Source organism: Callospermophilus lateralis, chromosome 10 (genome assembly GCF_048772815.1).
Source record: "Callospermophilus lateralis isolate mCalLat2 chromosome 10, mCalLat2.hap1, whole genome shotgun sequence".
NCBI classification, from domain to species: Eukaryota; Metazoa; Chordata; class Mammalia; order Rodentia; family Sciuridae; genus Callospermophilus; species Callospermophilus lateralis.
This window is the reverse complement of record NC_135314.1, coordinates 64,839,681-64,861,164: the sequence shown is the minus strand read 5'-3', so window position 1 is coordinate 64,861,164 and position 21,484 is coordinate 64,839,681. Positions and strand designations below refer to the sequence as shown.

General features: G+C 36.4%; 1 protein-coding gene across 1 annotated transcript in view; it reads right to left on the bottom strand.

Annotated features, from left to right (window-relative positions):
* Positions 1-8,520, bottom strand: part of LOC143407846 (cell surface glycoprotein CD200 receptor 2-like) — a 36,769-nt gene extending 28,249 nt beyond the window's left edge. Inside the window, exons 1-3 of the mRNA XM_076867019.2 lie at positions 8,511-8,520; positions 3,861-4,181; positions 3,492-3,740 (exon numbers count right to left, since the gene is read on the bottom strand). Coding sequence (XP_076723134.2) covers positions 3,492-3,740; positions 3,861-4,181; positions 8,511-8,520 — 580 coding nt within the window. The remainder of the gene's footprint in view (positions 1-3,491; positions 3,741-3,860; positions 4,182-8,510) is intronic.
* Positions 8,521-21,484: the final 12,964 nt, after the last annotated feature.

Genomic DNA, 21,484 nt, shown 5'->3' with positions numbered 1-21,484 from the left:
AAGAAACACTTAAAGATTTCAAAGTACTTGCCTCTGGGGATTTGAATGAGGTCACAGTTGTGGGGTTGGAAAGGCACTAGTAGGGCTGGTATCTTTCAGTTACTGACTTATATAACAATTTGACTTTTAATTCTGTATGTTACATTGATGTTAATAATATTTAAATATTTAAATAAAAGGAAATGAAGGTAGGATTGAAGCAGAGAACCAAGAAACCAAATTACAGATGTGATTATAAAAGCATTTAAGAAATTTTATCAGGAAGAGCCTAGAGGAGAAATTTTACCACACTAAAGTTCATGAAGGCAACTTTTTTTGAATAACTTTATCCTTTTACTAAAACCATAAGCATTTTTTAAAATTATACTTTATCTTTCAATTAAAACCATGAATAATAAGGGAAGAAAGTGCCCCAAACAAAGATGCTACAATAATAGAATCCATTGACAGCACAGTACATGAAATGTCACAGACACAATTAATATAGTCAAAATGGCCATACTGCCAAAACTGTTACACAGATTTAATGTAATTCCTATTAAATGCCCATGACATTCTTCATAGAACTAGAAAAAGCAATCACGAAATTCATTTGGAAAAATAAGAGACCCAGAATAGCCAAAGAAATCCTTAGCAAAAAGAGTGAAGCAGGGGGCATCATAATACCAGACCTTAAACTATACTATAGAGCTATAGTAACAAGATGACATGGTATTGGTATTATGGTACAAAATAGAAGACACAGAGACAAACCCACTACATACAGTTGTCTCATACTAGACAAAGGTGCCAAAAACATACTTTGGAGAAAAGATAGTCTCTTCAACAAATGGTGCTGGGAAAACTGGAAATCTACATGTAGCAAAATGAAATTAAAACTCTATCTTTCACCATGCACAAAAATCAGTTCAAAGTAGATCAAAGACTTAGACACTAGAACAGAGATCTTGAGCCTAATAGAAGAAAAAGTAAGCCCAAATCTTCATCATGTTGGTTTAAGACCTGATTTCCTTAACAAGACTCCTAAAGTGCAGGAAGTAAAATCAAGAATCAATAAATGCATGGATTCAAACTAAAAAGCTTCTTCTCAGCAGAGGAAACAATTAATAACATGATGAGAGAGCCTTCAGAATGGAAGAAAATCTTTACCACACATACCTCAGATAGAGCACTAATCTCCAAGATATATAAAAAAGTCAAAAAATGTAACACCCAAAAAACAACCCAATCAATAAATGGACTAAGGAACTGAACAGACACTTCACAGAAAAAGAAATACTATTGATCAACAAATAAATGAAAAATTGTTTATCATCTCTAGTAATTATAGAAATGCAAATCAAAACTACTCTAAGATTTCATCTCACTCCAGTCAAAATGGCAATTATCAAGAATACAAGCAATAATAAACGTTGGTGATGATGTCCTCACTAGGTACACTCATACTTGCTGTTGACACTGCAAATCGTTGCAACCACTATGGAAAGCAGTTTGAGATACCTCAGAAAACTTAGAAAAAAAACACCATTTTATCCAGCTGTCCCACTCCTTGGTTTATACCCAAAGCACTTAAAATCAGCATACTACAGTGACACAGCCACATCAATGTTTATAGCAGTTCAATTCACAATAGCTAAACTGTGGAACCAACCTAGATGCCCTCAGCACATGAATGGATAAAGAAACTGTGATATATATATATATCCATACATACACACACACACACACACACACATATATATATATATATATATATATATCCATACATACACACACATATACATACACACACACAATATGGAATATTACTCAGCCTTAAACAAGAATGAAATTATGGCATTTGCAGGTAAATGGGTAAAACTAAAGAATATCATGCTAAGTAAAATAAACCAATCCTCAAAATTTAAAAGCTGAATGTTTTTTTCTTATAAGTGGATGATGATCTATAGTTGCATGGGTGAGACAGAGAATAATTAAGAAATTTTGGTTTGTATAGATGGGTGTGAGGGGAGAGATGGGGCTGTAGGGATGGGAAGGATGGGAGAATGAGACAGATATTATTACTCTATATACATGTATAATTACACTACTGGAGTGACTCAGTACCATGTAGAGCCAGAAGAATGAGAAATATGTGTCAAAACATATTCTACTGTCATGTATATCTAATTAGAATATTTTTAAAATAATATTTTAAAAACATGAATATACTTTTAAAAATACACCATTCAAGTCAATACTAGTATAGAAGGGAGCATTAAAAGAATAATAAGCAATAAACATTGATGAGCCTATATCAATATACTATGCTGATTTTAGTTCTTTTGGATAAATACCAAAAAGTGGGATAGCTGGGTCATATTCTGGTTCTATTGCTAGTATTTTGAGTAATATTGATACTGTTTTCCATAGTGGTTGTACTAGTTTGCAGGACCACCAACAATGCATGAGTATACATTTTCCATAACATCCTTGCCAGCATTTATTATTATTATAGCTCTGACTTCCCTTTCTTGCCATTCTAACTGGTGTGAGATGAACTCTCAATGTAGTTTTGACTTGTATTTCCCTAATTGTTAGGGATGTCGAACTTTTTTTGTATACTTGTTGGCCATTTGTATTTCTTCTTTTGAGAAATGTCTATTTAATTCTTTTGCCCATCTATTGATGATGCAATTCACAATAGCCAAGTTTTAGAACCAGCCCAGGTGACTTTAAACAGATGAATGGATAAAGAATATGCAGTACATATGTACCATAGAGTTTTACTCAGCCAAAAAGCAGAATGAGTTTATGGCATTTGCTGGTAAATGAATGGAACTGGAGAACATTATGCCAACTGAAACAGGCCAGACTCAGAAAGTCAAGAGTTGAATCTTTTCCTCAAAAGTGGAAGCTAGAGCAAAATTAGGGGAAACTGAGGGGATTCCATGAAAATAGAGGGAAGATCAGTGGAATAAAGGACAGAGATTGAAGGGGAGAGAAGAGGGACAGGAAAAGGGAGAAACTGAGGAATGAAATTGATCAAATTATGCTGTGTACTTATGTGACTTCACCAGTGAATTTCACCTTTCACCTTTAAATCACCAATTTAAAACAACATATAAAAGGAAGGAAGAACAATAGAGGTAGAGTAACAGGAGAAGGGAGGAAGGGAGGCAAAGAGGAAGCATGGGGAATGAAATTTAAAAATTATATTTCATGCATGTATGATTATGTAAAAATGAGCCTGATTATTATGTATAACTATGATGCACTAAAAAACATTTCAAAAAGGAGAATACACTGCATTCTAAAATATGGCTTTTTAAAACAAATTCTTCTAACATTCTTCTAGACACCTCTTTACTTTAAGGAGAGAAGAGTGATAAAATGGAAGCTGAAGAGAATAACTCTGAATAAAATTTCACCATATTTTCTTTCTTAACATAACTCCTTTAAAAGAATGGGAAACAATCAAACAAAGTTTAACAACTAGAGGAATTACTAACCAGGAAGCAGATCTATGGATAGACTCCTGTTGCCAGTCGGGTGGGAGACCAAGCAGGACACAGTGGACACACTGCCATCTGGATAATGGCACCTACTCCTGGTCGTCACTGTGCCATTGTCCTGGTATTCTTTCCCAGTGACACAATCCCCCTCTGGGGACCCAAAAATCCGTGCAGCTGGCCTTCCTGCAATTGCTGTGCACTCCACAGTTCTGTTCTTCCCCGGAGACAGGGTCACTTCAGGGGACACTGCAGAGATGGAAGGGAAATCATGCTTCAGTCTCAACATACGGTTATGGGATTACAGAGACATCTGTTTCAGTCACAAACCCAGTAACCCAAAATATCACAATAGACGACCTTCTTTACCTAACACTTGGAGGTGATATGTATGTTCAAGATTTCCATCAGTTGCTCCCATTTCACACCTGTAATCCCCTTCATGTGAGATGGACACTGGATGGATCTGAAGTTCAGGATTCTGGTCAGGTCTGGAGGCCCAGGAGATTCTCCCATCAGTACAGTTGTTTTTCCTGGTCTGATTTGTTTCTCTGTGGAGGGACATGCTGCACGAAGGCTTGTCTCTGAGGTGTATTTTCCATGTTGTTATTATCAACACTGATGTTGGTGGAATACAAGGGCAAGAGAGCACAGCCTTTGTACCCATCTGCACAGCCAGCCAAGTGTTACCTGGACACACACAAGGAGAATGAGAAAAGAGGCCATGATAAAGAACTTTGTGTTTTCAATTTGTTCACAGAAGATTACATAAAGTTGTGCTAGAACCTTGCTTTCCTGGTGATCTTATTCCAGAAATATTAGACTTATACAATAAATTAACTTTCACAAAATATATATAATATACTATACAGATCCAAATGTTAACCAATTTCATCCAGTATTATGCATTACCATGGAAAGAAAATGCATTATAAATACGTTGGAATTAAATCAGAGTTTTGATATCTGAAAACAGACTGACATAAAAAAAGAGTTCTAGATAAAATGACAATTTAGGACAAGTAATGTCCTAAATCTAATGTTTTAGTGGTGAGCAATGTTGGATTAGTCACACAATATATGCTCCTTGGGAAAGAAAGAAAACAGAATATTAGTTATGTGGTTGTCTCCCTTAGAAATTTGATAAATGCCAAAAAAAAAAAACTGGTAGCATCAAAATTAAATATCTGTCCCTCATGGTAACATTTAAGATAAACATGCATCTAGAAAGTATATGATACTTTCATTAAAAGTAACTCAGATGGAATTCAGGTTGAACCAGTTGGAAACATTTTATATTTTCAGAGAATAACAAACTCAGTGAAATCAACAGATTTTAGTATAATCTGTTATTTCATCAGATTAGTAATTACATAAAAAAGAAAAATGTCAATGCCTAGTGACAAGAGATGTCTACATATATTCATTTCAGGTGAAAAAGAAATGTGCTATGTAAATTAAGAAACAAAACCCAAAATTTGTTCTGCTTTGGAAATTTTTTATAAAAAAAAGGATTTTATTGCAAAGGTGTGATATTATCATAGACTTTAGATATTTTTTCTTCCTTCTTATTTAGACCAACATATACCCATAGATGGATGAATTATGACCTGCACTTATGTATTTTGTTTTAGTATGTTCAATCCAATTCTCAGAATTAAATATAACAGTTGACCCCTTGTGTCTATCTTTTAAAGCAAAATTTGAGCCCTCTGACCTACAAATATCATCAAACATAGAATCTCACACTTCCCATAAACCAGCATAAGCTGTCCATGACTGAGCATGGTTTACTGAGAGGCGATTACTCAACAATGCTCCTGCCACAAATCACCTGTAACAAAGGTGAGGTCATTGATGTCATCACTTAATACAGGCAGAACAGTTATAGTAGAGCAAACCTTTTATGTGAATGAAACGTTCTTTCACTAAAATCTACAATTAATACCTGTCCTTTCCTGTTTTAGTGTCACTCTCTCTTTTGTGTATACAAGTGCTTACATTTCATGGTCAACTAAACATCACATAACTAGATAAAGAAAGAATGGAACCTGAACTCAGTCCTGACAGGAAGTTCAACCCATGCTCTCCCCACCACTCTAGTTTGACAGAGGTGTAGCAGCAAATAAGTTTGTGCCTTGTTCAGGGAGCAAGTAGTGGTAGGGTCACTTGGGGCATCTCAACTACAACATTCAGATCACCACATTGAAAGTTCATCTTATGGCTAGCCTGCAGCCAGGCCATCAGCCACTGTTTCTAACAAAGTTCCACTCTCCATCCCCTAGGTGCTGACCCTCGATAAGGAAGCATATTACCTTCTGGCTGAGGGCTGAGTGTCCTCTGATTTCCATCCAAGCATGAACTAATTGAATCTAGAGAATATTTAGAGAAGAGTAAATGAAATCAATTTTATATGCTCAAATAGACTAGAAGCCATTATTTCTCCATATTCTCCTTCAACATGAGAGACAATTGGTTAGCCATCACTAAAATCATATAATCATTACAAAACAGAAATTAGAAATTATGCCATCTGGCAATAAAAGTAATTTAATATCTTGAAATTTATATTTGGAAGGTATTAATCAATGATTTCCCACTATGGAACCCCTCATTTTTTTTCAACCATTTTATACAAGGTAACCCTGTCTCCCTTCTTCCACCCCCAACTCCTTCTCCAGCTAGGGGGATTGGTACAGTATGGGCATCTAACTGTATATGCTACCTCCTAACTAAAGTTATATGATCCAGTGATGGGAACCTCACCTAGATGGAAAAGGAGAGCCTTTTCTCAAGGAATTTAGGATCAGAATTGAGAAGAATTCATTTATCTCTCTCTCTTTTTTTTTAAAGAGAGAGAGAGGGAGAGAGAGAGAGAGAGAAAGAATGCTAATATTTATTTTTTAGTTTTCGGCGGACACAACATCTTTGTTTGTATGTGGTGCTGAGGATCGAATCTGGGCCGCACGCATGCCAGGCGAGCACGCTACCGCTTGAGCCACATCCCCAGCCCTCATTTATCTCTCTTTTGTCCCAAATTTTTTTAATTTACAAAGGGGAGGCAGTGATGCTAAGTCAGAAGGGGGTACAAAGTTGGAAGTCCTTACCTCCTTCAACTTTCTAACTTCTTGGTTCCTAAGACCCTTGGGTGAGATGAATTTTTTTCTCATCAAAGTAATCCTAAACACTCTTAAATATGATTACTGAGAGCTTGCTTTATTGTGTTTAAAAAAATCCAAGGTGCAGGAGTGGGAAATTAAAATTATTTTGTTATTATGTGGTACTCGTATTAATCACAAAGCTAAATACTGTTTTATGAAAGTATATTCAGGTTAGTCATAAATGCATATTGCAAATTTTAGGGCAACTATGAAAAGTAAAAATAGAAACATATTTGTTATACTAAGAAAGGAGACAAAACAGAATTATTAAAAATGCTCCACTAAAACCATAAAAGGCAGACAGAGGGGGAAAAAAGGAAAGAGGGCAACAAAAGGAAAACAGTAGAAACTACAGTAATTCAAATACATCAGGTCAGTTTGAATATCAACGATCTAAACACTCCAATTAAGAGAGAAATTCTTCACTATAGGTCAAAAAGCAAGAGCCAACTGCACTATATCTACACAAAATTCATGTAAATATAAGAATCAATATAGTTTAAATGTACAAGGGAGGAAAAAGGTTACTATGATAATTCTAGTAAAAGAAAGTGTGAATAGTTACATTAATTTGGTCAGAAAAGATTTCAGAACAAGGAAAAGTATCAGAGTTAAAGACAGGCATTGTGTAAGGGTAAAGTGATCAATTCTCCAAGAAGACTTAATAATTCTTAACACATAAATACCTAACAACTGAGTGTCAAAATGTGTGAGGCTAAAACTGATATAACATTAAGAAGAAATCAAAATGGACAGAACCAACAGGCATAAAATCAGGAAGGACACCCATAACTGAACTCAATAATCCCATCAATCAACTGGGTATAACTGACCTCTCTAGCTACTTTCAACAACAAGGGGATACATATTCTGTTTTTAATAGTTTTTAAAATTAGTCTTGTGGATATACATAACAGTGAGATTCACAGTGGTATATTGATACATGTACATAGGAAAATTAGGTCAGATTCATTTTTCTGTACTTTTCTTCTTCCACCCCTCCTCACTTTACATCATCTAGCAATCTACTTCTGGCCATATATCCAAAAGATCTGAAATACATATGTCATGTATATCTGTACTATTCTGTTAATTTCAGCATTATTCAAAATAGTCAAAATATGCAAATACTTAAATGTCTATCACTAGATAAATAGATAAAGCAATGATATATATATATATATATATCTTCCACTTTACACACACACACACACACACACACACACAACAGAATAGCCTTTTAAAAAGAAGGAAATTTTGTCATTCGTGACAACAGGGATGGAAGTGCTAAGTGAAATTGTTATGCTAAGTGAAATAAGTCAAATATAGGAAAATGAATACTATATTATCTCACTTTTTTTAAAGAGAGAGAGAGAGAAAATTTTTAATATTTATTTTTTAGTTTTCAGTGGACACAACATCTTTATTTTATTTTTTATGTGGTGCTGAAGATAGAACCCAGCGCCCTGCATGCCAGGCGAGTGCACTATCACTTGAGCCACATCCCCAGCCCATGATCTCACTTTTATATAGAATCTCATAGAAACAAAGAGTAAAAACATGGTTACCAGACACTGGAGGTTTATGGGAGGAACAGCAAAAGGTAAGGTGTTGGTCCAAGGGTCCAAAATTCTAATTAGACTGGAGGGATAAGTTTTAGTGGTCTATTGTACTGCATGGTGACCACAGTTAGTGCATCACTGGAGTAAGAGACATCAGAAGCTATGTGCCAGATAGTGCACAAATTTATCATTACAGGACAATTCAAAAAGCATCTTACAAGTGAATCAAGAGAATCCTTGTCCCTATTTAAAGATGGTTTTATTTTCTTCCCAAAACGTCAGAATGTCACACTTACCAGGTACCATGACAATGATGGAGGTCAGTAATCTCAAAGCCAAAGTACTCTCCAAAGTATGCATTTGGAGTGGTGTTCTACTTAAACACAAATCCACTGTGAATCAATCTCTGGGCTCATTGAATCTCTCCCTTCTGGTCACTTGTGTTTACTCTCAGTTCAACAGGATTACATGTCATTTCTCCTTATCATTTTGTTTATCGTTATCTTCATTTTCTTTCTGTATGATTTTAGCTGATTAGTCATGGGAAGGAAATACAATTAGTTTTGGTTAGTGATAAATGAAAAAAGCCAAGAATCATTGATTCTCCCATAGCACTAAAGTAACAAAATTAATTACATAGCAATTTATGGGATAGGGAAAGTCAGTGAAATGAATCTAGCCTGACTTTCCTACATTTGTATATGAATATACCACATTGAATCTCAACATCATGTACATCCATAAGACATTAGTTTAAAAAATCAATTATTAATTTATTTATTAAAAATAAATGACATACCAATTTATTTTATTTTTAATGATGCATTATAATTATACAAAGAGTGAGATTCTTTATATTTGTATATGCACATAATACAATTGGTCAAATTTTATTTTAAAAGTAACATTATTAAAAGTATAAATTATATATGATAAAATGCACAGAGAGGTTACACCTTGGTGAACTTGTACATATATACATACACTCACATAAACATTTTCAAAACCAAGGTGGCTTTCATTTTCATTACTCAAAATTTCCTTTATGCTTTCTCACTATTCTGTTTTTTAATTCTTTATTTATTCTTTTTAGACATACATGACAGTAGAATGTATTTTTATATATTATACATACATGCAGTATAACTTATTCTATTCTATATTCTTTCCTCAGAGGTCAATACCACTCTGATTTATATCATCATTAATTTTTTTATGGTGCTAGAAATTGAATCCAGAGCCTCACAGAAGCTAGGCAAGTGTTCTACCACTAAGCTACATGCCCATCCCCACATCATTAATTCATTTTGCTTGTTTTATAGAATCACATATTTAAAATTCTTTACATAGTTCAAGTTTAAATGCTATGTGGTAGGGTTTTTTTAATGAATGTACTATAATTTGTTCATCAATTTCTTTGTGGATTTGGATGATCCCAGTTTAATATTAACATAAATATAGTTATTTATGAACATTCATGCTTTGCACATGTTGTTTGGTCTATGTACACACTCATTTTCTTGAGTATATACCTATGAGTAAAATTGGTGGTTCATGCCAAGCTAAATAAGAAAAAAGAGAGAAAATGCAAATCCTAAAATTTGTGATGAAAAAGGAACTATCACCATGGACATTATTGAAATAAAGATGGTAATCAGAAACTACTTTGAAAGTCTATACTCCAATAAAATATGAAATCATGAAGACATCAACAAATTTCTAGAGACTTATGACCCAAATTGAATCAGGAGGATATAGAAAATTTAAACAAATGAATTTCAAGCAATGAAACTGAAGACACCATCAAAAGCCTACCAACAAAGAAAAGCCTAAGACCAGATGGATTCTCAGCTGAGTTCCACCAGATCTTCAAAGGAGAACTTACATTAACACTTCTCCAATTATTCATGAAACAGAAAAGGAGGAAACCCTTCCAAACTCATTCTATGAAGCTAGTGTTACCCTGATACCAAAACCAGACAAAGACACATCAAGGAAAGAAAACTTCAGGACAATATCCCTGATGAACACAGACACAAATATTCTTAATAAATACTGGCAAATGCATACAAAAACAAATTTAAAAGATAGTGTGCTGGGTGTGGTGGGGCACACCTGTAATCCCAGTGACTCAGGAGCCTGAGGCAGGAGAGCGTGAGTTCAAAGCCAGCCCCAGCAATGGCGAGGCACTGAGCAATTCAGTGAGACCCTGTCTCTAAATAAAAATACAAAATAGGGTTGGGGATGTGGCTTACTGGCTGAATGCCCCTGAGTTCAATACCAAGTACCAAAATTAAAAAAAAAAAATAGTGTACCATGATCAAGTGGGGTTCATTCCCAGGGTGCAAAGTTGGTTCAACATACAGAAATTAATACACATAATTCATCACAAAAAGACAAGAATCACATGATTATTATCTCAATATATGCAGAAAAAGCATTTGAAAAAATACAGAACCCCTTCATGCTCAAAACATTAGAAAAACTAGGGATATATAACTCAACTTTGTAAAAGCTGTATACACTAAACCCAAGACCAACATCATTCTAAATGGAGAAAAATTGAAAGCATTTCCTATAAAAGTTGGAACAAGACAGTGATGCCCTCCTTCACTGCTCCTATTCAACATAGTCCTTGAAACCCTAGCTAGAGCAATTAGACAAAAGAAAGAAATTAAAGCGATACAAGCAAGAAAACAAGAGCTCAAACAGTCCCCATTTGCCAATGACATGAATCTATACTTAGAAGACCCAAAAAAGCCCACCAGAAAGCTTATTGAACTCATAAATGAATTCAGCAAAGTAGCAGGATATAAAATTAACATGGATAAATCGATTGCATTCCTATACACTAATGACAAATCAGCTGCAAGAGAAATCAGCTGTTCTGTTCACAATAGCCTCAAAAAAATTGTGAATCTAATAAAGAGGAGAAAGACCTCTCAATGAAAACTACAGAACACTAAAGAAAGTAATTAAAGAATACTTTAGAACATGGAAAGTTGTCCCATACTCTTGGATTGACAGAATTAATATTGTCAAAATGGCCCTATTACCAAAAGTGCTATACAGATTTAGTGCAATTCCTATTAAAATTCTAATAACATTCTTCATAGAAATAGAAAAATCAGTCATGAATTTCATTTGAGAAAAAAAAAAGAGAGATCCAGAATAGCCAAAACAATTCATAGTGAGAGAAGTATGCAGGAGGCAACACAATATCAGACCTTAAGTTATAACACAGAGTTACAGTAACAAAAATGGCATGGTATTGGCACCAAAACAGACATGAAGACCAATGGAACAGAACAAAAGACACAGACATACCCACATAAATACAGTTATTTCATACTAGACAAAGACTCCATAAACATACATTGGAGAAAAGATAGCCTCTTTAACAAATGGTGCTGGGAAAACTGGAAATCCATATGTAATAGATTGAAATTGAACCCCTGTTTAAGACCCTGCACAAAACTCAACTGACAGTGGGTCAAGGACGTAGGCATTAGACCAGAGATCCTGTACCTTCTAGAACAAAAAGTAGGCCCATCTCTCCATCATGTCATTTCAGGAATGGATTTCCTCAATAAGATTCCTAAAGCACAGGAAGGAAAATCAAGAATCAATAAGGGGGTGGTATCAAACCAAAAAGCTCTTCACAGCAAAGGAAACAATTAAGAATGTGAAGACAGCTGGCAGGGTGGTGCACACCTGTAATCCCAGAAGCTCGGGAGGCTGAGGCATGAGGATTGCAAGTTCAAAGCCAGCCTCAGCACCAGCAGGTGCTAAGCAACTCAGTGAGACCCAATCTCTAAGTAAAATATAAAATAGGGCTGGAGATGTGGCTCAGTGGTCAAGTGCTCCTAAGTTCAATTCCCGGTACCTCCTCCCGAAAAAAAGAATGTGAAGAGAGAGATTACAGAATGGGAGAAAATCTTTGCTACCTGCACCTCAGATAGAACAATTAATATCCAGGACACACAAAGAACTCAAAAAACTTAACCCCCCCAAAAAATAATAATCATAATAATAACTCAATGAATAAATGGGCAAAGGAATTGAAAAGGCACTTCATAGAAGAAGAAATAAAAATGGTCAAAAAAATATGAAAAAATGTTCAACATCTCTAACAATTAAGGATATAAAATTAAAACTACACTGAGACCCCAATCTTACTCCAGTCAGAAAGGCAATGATTAAGAATACAAGTAACAATAAATGTTGAGGAGGATGTCGGGGGGAAAGTTTAATCATACGTTGCTGGTGGAACTGCAAATTGGTGCAACCATTCTGGAAAACAGTTTAAGGATTCCTTAGAAAACTTGGAATGGATCCCCCATTTGACCCAGTTATCCCAATGCTCAGATTATACCCAAAGGACTTAAAGTCAGAATACTACAGTGACGCAGCTACATCGATGTTTATAGTAGTTCAATTCACAATAGCTAAGCTATGCAACCAACCTAGGTGCCCTTCAACAGACGAATGGATAAATAAAATGCATTATATATGTACACAGTGGAATATTACTCAATCATAAAGAAGAATAAAATTATGGCATTTGTCAGTAAATGGGTGGATCTGGAGACTATCCTGCTGAGTGAAATAAGCCAGTCCCCAAAAAACAAAGGCCAAATGTTCTCTCTGATCTGTGGATGCTAACCATAGGGAGGGTAGGGAGGGAGGATGGGAATAAGAATGATGGTAAAATGAATCTGACATAACTTTCCTTTGCTCATAAATACACTATCAGTGTAACTCCACAACCACAAGAATGAGATCCTAATTAGAATAGGTCGTACTCTATATATAATAGTCAAAATACACTCTACTGTCATGTATAACTAAAAACAACAAATATAAAATAAAATGAAGCACAATTTAAGAATTTGATGGGTCATAGGAAAGTTGTATATGTGGTTTTAATAAATACTTCTTGTCCTGAGTCAAATTGCCCATTCTCATATTAAAGTTCTAACCCCACTACTTCGGGATATGATCTTATTTGGAAATGGCATCATTGCAAATATAATTTGTTAAGATGAAGTGTATTGAAATAATCCTGGACCAAATCCAATATGACCAATGTCCTTATAACGAGAAGAAAATTAGGCTAACCATGCACACAGGAAAAGAGCATGTGAGATAAAGACAGAGACCAGGGTATTCCTTTGTCTGTAAGTTAAGAAAAGTGCTAAAGATTGTCAGCAGAACACCTGAAAGTAGAAGAGACAGACAAGGAATGGATTCTTCCTTCTTGTTTTTATAGAATTTAAAGACTAATTTGACAAAAGGCCACAACACAAAGACACTTGGATAAATGAAGAGCATAACTTTTTGTTACTTATAGCTACAAATCAGAGAAGGCTCCCATAGAGGTCTACACAGGAGTTATACCTGAAGATACGATCACAACAAGCTGGAGCTACAGAGGACAACGAATATACGGCCAGCTAGGGAGAGGGGACTGGTCTCCATGGCTTCTTGTACATTGAAAAATTTGAATAATCTCATGAAATCTGGAATAGCTGTGTATGGGCGGTTCCTAGTTTTCCGACAGCTGGTTCTAGAACAATTAAGGATGGGTGACCAATGACCTGGAATGTGAAATCTGCACGAGAGAAGTGGTTGAGACATGGAATTAAATCAGATGCTCAAGAAGGGAAATGAACAGCTTCTAGTCAAGGCCTCTAAATGATGTACCAGAGGAAATCTGAGTTTCCCGTTGCTCCACTGCTTGGGATTCAAGCAGCAGGTGTACTTCTTCTCTGGGTCAAAGAGGGAATTCACTGAAATTCAATATCATAAAGTGAGAGTCTCATAGACACTCAGAAATTTAGGTGCATTGTGCAAAGAACAAGGAAGAGTACATTGGAGCCAGGCCAGTTGCAGAACCAGTGCCAGTTCACCACAGAGAGGAGGGATAGCACAAAGAGAAAAGCATAATGGACAAAGGCATGGAAAGACCTGTAGGATAGAAAAGAGTTTGAACTTAGCTGATTCAGAGACTGCATAGCAAACTTGTCTTTGAAAATTTCTGTTTCCCAACTGGCAAACAGAGAGATGAGACAGGGAGCCATCATGAGGAGCCCACATTGCAACTTGCTGCTGGAGAGCTCAGAAGATCAGAGCAAACATTGCCATACTGTCCTAGCAAGCATCTATCTACCATAAGACCAGAGTGTACCTACAAGAACATAATTGAAACAGGCACAAACAGAATATTGTACCCAGGAGGACTCAAGTCAGAGATATGGAGGGGTGCTAACCATAAGGAGGGTAGGCTGAATCTGGTGGCTCACATGACCAGCTGAAGAGGGTCAGGAAACTGAACAGGCAGGCATGAATATCCTCAGGGATAGAATTTGGGAAGGCCATTTTGTGGGCAGCAGAATGTGAAATTAAAGTAGAATTCTTGGTGGGCTCCTGAGATCCATCCAGCAGAGATTGGCATCTGACTGGCCCTACGGGTGCATTGATCTAATCTTTCTAGAGCAGGTACCACCCAACAAAGTTCCAAAAGCCTGATTAGAAAACCCAAGCCACTTTGATTTCACACTTTGATTCAAGTGGGATATGAACTCCCATTTTTACCCTGTATACAGATTGCAGAATCACATCAGTTACACATCCATTGATTTACATATTGCCATACTAGTGTCTGTTGTATTCTGCTGAAATATGATATATCAAGAACTATGTAATGTTTTGAACAACCAACAATAAAAATTAATAAAAAAAAGAATAAATAATTTTCAATACAAAAAAAAAAAAGAAAACCCAAGCCACCAGAACTGCCTACTTAGATCTCTGAAGCAGCCCCACCCTCAGAGTGTCTCGATCCAGTTTGTCCAGACAAAATCCCTATCAACCGTACTTCTCATTCTGTCCTACCTTAGACTGGAGAGAAGGGAAGCTGAAAGCTACTTCAACCAGCCTCTGTTGAGGTCATGCCATCTGGCAGTTCAATGAACCACACAAAAAGAGAAAAGATTTGAAAAAACTCAACCCTTGCTCTAAGGGATACACCACCCAGGAAGAAATGGAAAGGATAGTCAGGAATAGGCAATGATCATACATTCTCCTTGACAGTTTTGACCAACTCAGTGAAGAAAATTTCTTCATTTTCATTGAGTCTGTTTTCCATGAAGTGGTGGTATTTATGTGATGTGTGTGTGTATTCATGCTGAGCTGAATATATGGATGTACATGTGGATATATGTACATTTACATATTTGTTTCTTTTTTCTCACTTTTAGCATTTAGTTATTTTTCTGTGTCTTGTCTTTTGAGGGATTGGGGTTTGTTTGTTTTTATTTCTCTTTATTTCTAGTGCTTATTTCTAGTGTTTCCTCTCTTCTTCTTCTAATAGCCAAATTCTCTTCTCTCATTTTCAATCCCTTTACTAATTCTTTTATTTATTATTTCTCTTCCTTTTTATAGCCATCACTTGCTATATCTCTTCTGCTTTTTCTATTAAAATTTTGAACATGCTCAACTTTCCTCTACCTTTCTATCACATTTTATTTTCTCTTAGTGAACTACTTTCACCATCTTTTAGAGTTACTTGGTTCATACAATTCCAGCCCCCACCATCCATGTTGCTGAATTTACTAACACTATGTATGGAGTAGTTGACACCTGAAGTTTACTCTAGTACCAGATCTACTTTCTGGCTAATTATTGGTTTTGCTTTTGGCAGTTGGGGACCCCTCTATTCCTGTTTCTGTGGTAATTAGTGTTGTGTAAGTCATAGTAGGCACCAGGTATTTATTGTAATACTGTAATTTGCTTCTGTTATTGGTATTGTTTGTTTCACCCTTTTCTGGGAGGTGCCAGAAAATTACTGGAACACCACAAGTTCACACGGTAAAATCTTGGCTGCTGAGCTAAAATCAGCAGAGTACAACTTGCTCCTCACATAAGTAAACAATGTTGAAACTTCAACAATACTTTATTGGGTTGGGGGAGGGGGGTTGTGGCTTAGTGGTAGAGTGCCTGCCTAGCATGTGTAAGGCATTGGGTTTCATTCTCAGCACTATATATAAATAAATAAAAATAAAGATCATTTGACAACTAAACAATATTTTTAAAAAGGCATTTAGAACCCCAAATAGACAAGATCAATAAAGAACTTTCCATAACATATGATAATTAAAATGCTTAACATACAGAACAAGGATAGAATTTTAAAATCTCAAGAGAAAAATATCAGGTCACATATAGAGGCAAGTCAATCAGAAATACTTCTGATTTTTCAGCAAAAATTTTAAAATCCAAAAGGACTTGGAATGATATGTTCCAAAACCCTCAGGGATGGAGCTATGTCTTCTACAACATTGAACAGGGCTCTTATTTTCAAGTGGATACCCATTTTGGTTGATATAGGTCTTTATTTTGTGATTGTATGCTATTATACAAAGTTGAGCAGTTTACAAAATTTAAATGCAATGTTGGACCTGGAAGGTTGACTTGCAAATGTCTTTCAAAGTCAAGGGGCTTTGTGGGTGCACAGAAAACAAAGGTGATGTAAGCATCCATGATACTGCTATAAAGCACAAAGCACAGAATGCACTGGCATAATTAAAACTTCAGTTAAGGATGGCCAAATCTAAAATTCCTAACAGTCTAAGGTTTGGAATGATAATATAGGTTTTGCTGCAAATAGTTTTTATTTTTAATCCTATTGGTGGCAGGGAATGCTGGGGATTGAACCCAGGGCCTAACACATGCTAGTCCTGCACTCTATCACTGAGCTGTAGCCCCTTACAAATAGATTTTAAATCATATAGCTTTATTTGAGCTGATAGAGTGCCAAGTTGTTTGCTAATTAAAATGTCTAAGATTAGACTAAGATATGGGCTAAGATTGGAACTTAAGACTAGAGCAGGCTCTCTGGTTCAGCCAATTACCACAGGCTCTTTGCCTCTGTTGTCAATTTGGTTGATGATAGACAAGCCAATGAGACCCCTGGGCTGCAAGGTTTGCATTAACCCCACTCGATAGCATGCAGGCCTAAGCACTCATCATGTTTGGTTGAAACAGGACTTATTTGGATAGTTTATGTTTTTGGATCACAAATCTACAAACAAATAGTAACAAGAGCATCCAGCAACAAAAAGATGTGCAGCCCACTTGAAAGGTTTTTATTGTTTGATACTGATTTTTTTTAGCAGGCCTTATTAGCAAGGAGGCTTTATATGGTTTGGGGTTTGTAATTAATATGGTATTGGTTTTACTATTATATGTAAATATGATTTTTTAATGACTATGTGGAGACTGTATTGACTATATTCCATCTTGGTAATACAAACTGTCTGCAGTAATGACCCTCGAGAACTAATTTGAATTTCCTGGAGGGTGGCAGAAGGAAAGTCCAGATAAATTACCCTCTCCCTATGATCTGAATATAGAGGGAGGGCGTTTTGAGTGGTAGAAATTCAGACCTAAATGGGTCTTGTATCAGACATTATTAAAAGTTTTCATATATAATTGGTCCTTAATGTTAGAAGGTGGAATAAATCTCCCTTTAAGGACATGTAAGAATTCTGTTAAAGTTTAAAAAAAATGGTGTGCGGTGTGAATTGGCCAAGGGGCCTTAAATTATGAGAGATCAAGGTCTGGAGCAAAATAAAGACTTATTAAGGGATGCATTTGCCAGATTGGACTTAAAAAATGAGGTGAAGATATAAATATGTCTCATTGAATAGGCTGTTTGGGTCTCATTAGGGACATGACAATTCTACTGAATGCCTTTTCCAAGAGTTCAGCATTGTGTTTTTAAGAGGTGAAATGTGTGCTACAATTAGTTATATTTGGAACTTTCAAGGGGATAAGCAGTGTTCCGCGAGGCTTTATAATGTGAGTTTAGTAAAAATGAAGACTCTGGAAACATGTCTCTCCTTAGACAGCATATTAAGCTCCTGCTATGAACTGAATGCTTGTGTTTCCCTAAAAATTATATATTAAGTATCCCCCTGTGTGAGGATATAAGAATTCTTTCTGTAAGCCAAGAAGCAAGCTCTCACCAGATAACAGATCTTCTAGTGTCTTGATCTTAGACTTTGCAGCCTCCTGTAAGAAATGTGAGAAATAAACATTTGTTATTTAAGCCACCTCATCTATGATATTTTTGTTCTAGCACCCTAACTTAGACAATCCCATGTGTCAGTCCCCTTGAATGTTGTCATGCAGTAGCACTTGTTAAGGCCCAAACACACCAACAGGGGATTGATTATACATTGTTTAATCAATGGGTGTCTTTGGCAAGCACTGGGGTGGGGTTGGCAGTATAAGGATGAACTATTTGTTCCCTTGTTCCAGAGGACTCCTTTAGAATCCACACCGGGAGCTGGTCTTCAAGAGGGTCTGGGGAGCATGAAGTTCACAGTGAGAGCAGCCAGGTCGGCTACAGTAAAGAAGATAGATAGGTTGCTATCCCACCTGAGATAGGTTGGTATCCCAGGTACCATTGCTCTTCTGTGGGGAAGCCCCATCCACTTTCCTCCATATGGGCTGTACAAACACAGAACAAACCAGGGTGCTGCCCAAATAATAATAAATACCAGTGCCAAAAATGTGAGGGCCTCCTGAATAGGCCTCTGCCAACCACAGGCTGACAGGAAACACGCTGAAACACCTGGTCCAGGAAAGTGTGACTCAAGAGGTCTGTCCTTCCTATAGACTTACCAGAGAGCCCCATCTGGCCTAATCTCTAGCCCACTAAGTTTAGCCAATTAAAAGTGCTCATAATTCTTTTAATATTATATTAGTTGTTGGTAGACCTTTATATATTTTTATGTGGTGCTGAGAATTAAACCCAGTGCTTCACACATGCTAGGCAAGCACTCTACCGCTGAGCTACAACCCCAGCCCCAAACTGCTCATTTTTAATATTTCAACACAAAGGAAGTGTGGGAAAGGAGAGATGTGGAAACCAGAGGCAGACATAGAAGCAGACGGCAGGCAAATATAAAGCAAAAACTCACCACAGGCAATAGCTCCTTCCCAAGCTGCTCTTCTGGTGGTTTTGAAACCAATTAGTAAGCCAACAGCTGACCTCTGAGAAGCTATGCCAGAACCAAGTTTATCAGCATGCTGTTCTGCTCACCAATTGTTTCATAAAGTTCAGAGTCTATTGATTGTGGGACACCACACAGTGCTCTGGTAAAAATAACTCTTGTTACTGACAACTTCAAAAGGAGAGGATTGTCACACAGTCACAAAAGGGTCACACAAGGGTCATACCAGGCACAGCTAGAATTGTGGGGGCAGCATATTATTGCAAACCAGGTTATGCTGGCAAGCTTTCCTGGACTCCTTGTGCAGCAATTTGAATAATTTTGTGGGTTCCAAAGCATAAGGGCCATTCCTAGTTGTCTGGTATAGGGTCATAGGGCAATTAGAACAGGTGCATAGCAGCCAGGAGCATGAGAGCCCAGATAAGGGACGTGGTTTAGGTTTGGCTTCAACCAGTTCTCAAGAGGGAAACTTGTTGCCCCAACAAGGGCCTCAAAACTGAGTCAATACATCATTTATATATATTTTAATAACATATATACTAATTTATATATTCATGTATATAAAATATGTTTTTAACAATATATAAATATATATTATATAAATTTCAAAAGAAACCAACATCCCCTTCCCCTACACCTTGATCTCAGACTCCTAGGCTCCGGAACAATAAAACAATGTTTCTGTGGTTGAAGCCATTTAGCTCATGGTATTTTGTTACAGTAGCCCTAGCAAACCAACACACTCCCAAACCAGTAGAGACGTTTTCATTCATGTTCTAAAGGGACCGTTGCATGTCTCCCATCCCCATGCTCCACAGTTCACATTTCAGTTCACATTAAGCCCATTTTAATTGTTCAGCAGGCTTTGTGGGTCATGGCTAATGAATGGGAAACCCCTGCTCTAAAACAAATGTGTTTTTATCACCATCTTGATGCACCAAAATATTCTCCTAAAAGGTCCTTTTCCCAGAATCAAATCTGTTGGACCCTTTCTCAGACCTTGAGAATATTGCCAAAAAATCAATCTGAATTATTTTTACCATATAATTTTAGATGATTTGCACTTACAGCCAGGTGCAGCGGCACCTGCCTGTAATTCCAGCTACTTGGGAGCTGAGGTAAGATTGCACGTTCAAGGCTAGCCTGGGCAAAATTATTTATTTGTTTGTTTGTTTGTTTGTTTATTCATACACACAGTATGGATTCTGTTCCTCTAGAGAACACTGACTAATCCGCGGTAGAAATTATAATTAACAATAAAAAATGTATCTTGGGCCACCAGTACTAAGTTTCAGGAGATTTTTATCACCTGGAGGGGAATCCCTCTAGCCGTCACTCCCCATTCCCCCTGCCCCAAACCCTGGAAAACACTCATCTGCTTCATATGTCTATGAATATGCCTCTTATGGGTATTTTATATAAACCTGATCATATAATATGTGGCCTTTTGTACCTGGCTTTTTTCATACAACATGTTTCAAAGGTTCTTCCATGTCACATGTATACAAACACATTCTTTGTCATGACTGAATAATATCCAGTTGTCTGGATATACCACATTTGGCTTACACATTTGTTAGCTGATGGATTTGAGAGTTGTTTCCAATTTTGGCGATTCCTAATAGTGCTACTATGAACATTACTGTAGAGGTTTTTTAATACCTCTTTTCAATTCTTTGGGTCCTAGAGTGGAATTTCAAGGCCATATTGTAATTCTATTTAACTTATTAAAAACTTGCCAAATTTTTGTTCATAATGGCTGTAATTTTTTTTTATTTCCCACCACCAATATATAAGCTTTCAAACTTCTGCACATTACTGTCAACATTTGTTATTTTCCACTTAAAAATTATCATTATAACAATCCTAGTGAGAATGAAGTAGCATCTCCATGTGGTTTTGATTTGCATTTCTTTGATGACTAGTGACAGTGGCCATCTTATTGCATGCATTGACTATTAGTGTATTTCCTTTGGAGAAATGTCTGTTCAAGTCTTTCAGCTATTTTTAAATTAAATTGTTTATTCCGAATGGTACAAGTTATTTATAAAATTTCTTACATATAATTTGAAAATTCTTTTTTAAGTTATGTAGGTTATCTTTCACTCTCCTGATAATATATTTTGATGCACAAAAGTTGTAATTTTGATGCCACATATATGGAATACACTTGTAATTCCAGCTACTCAGAATGCCGAGGCAGGAAAATCACAAGTCTGAGGTCAGTTTGGGCAACTTAGTGAGAC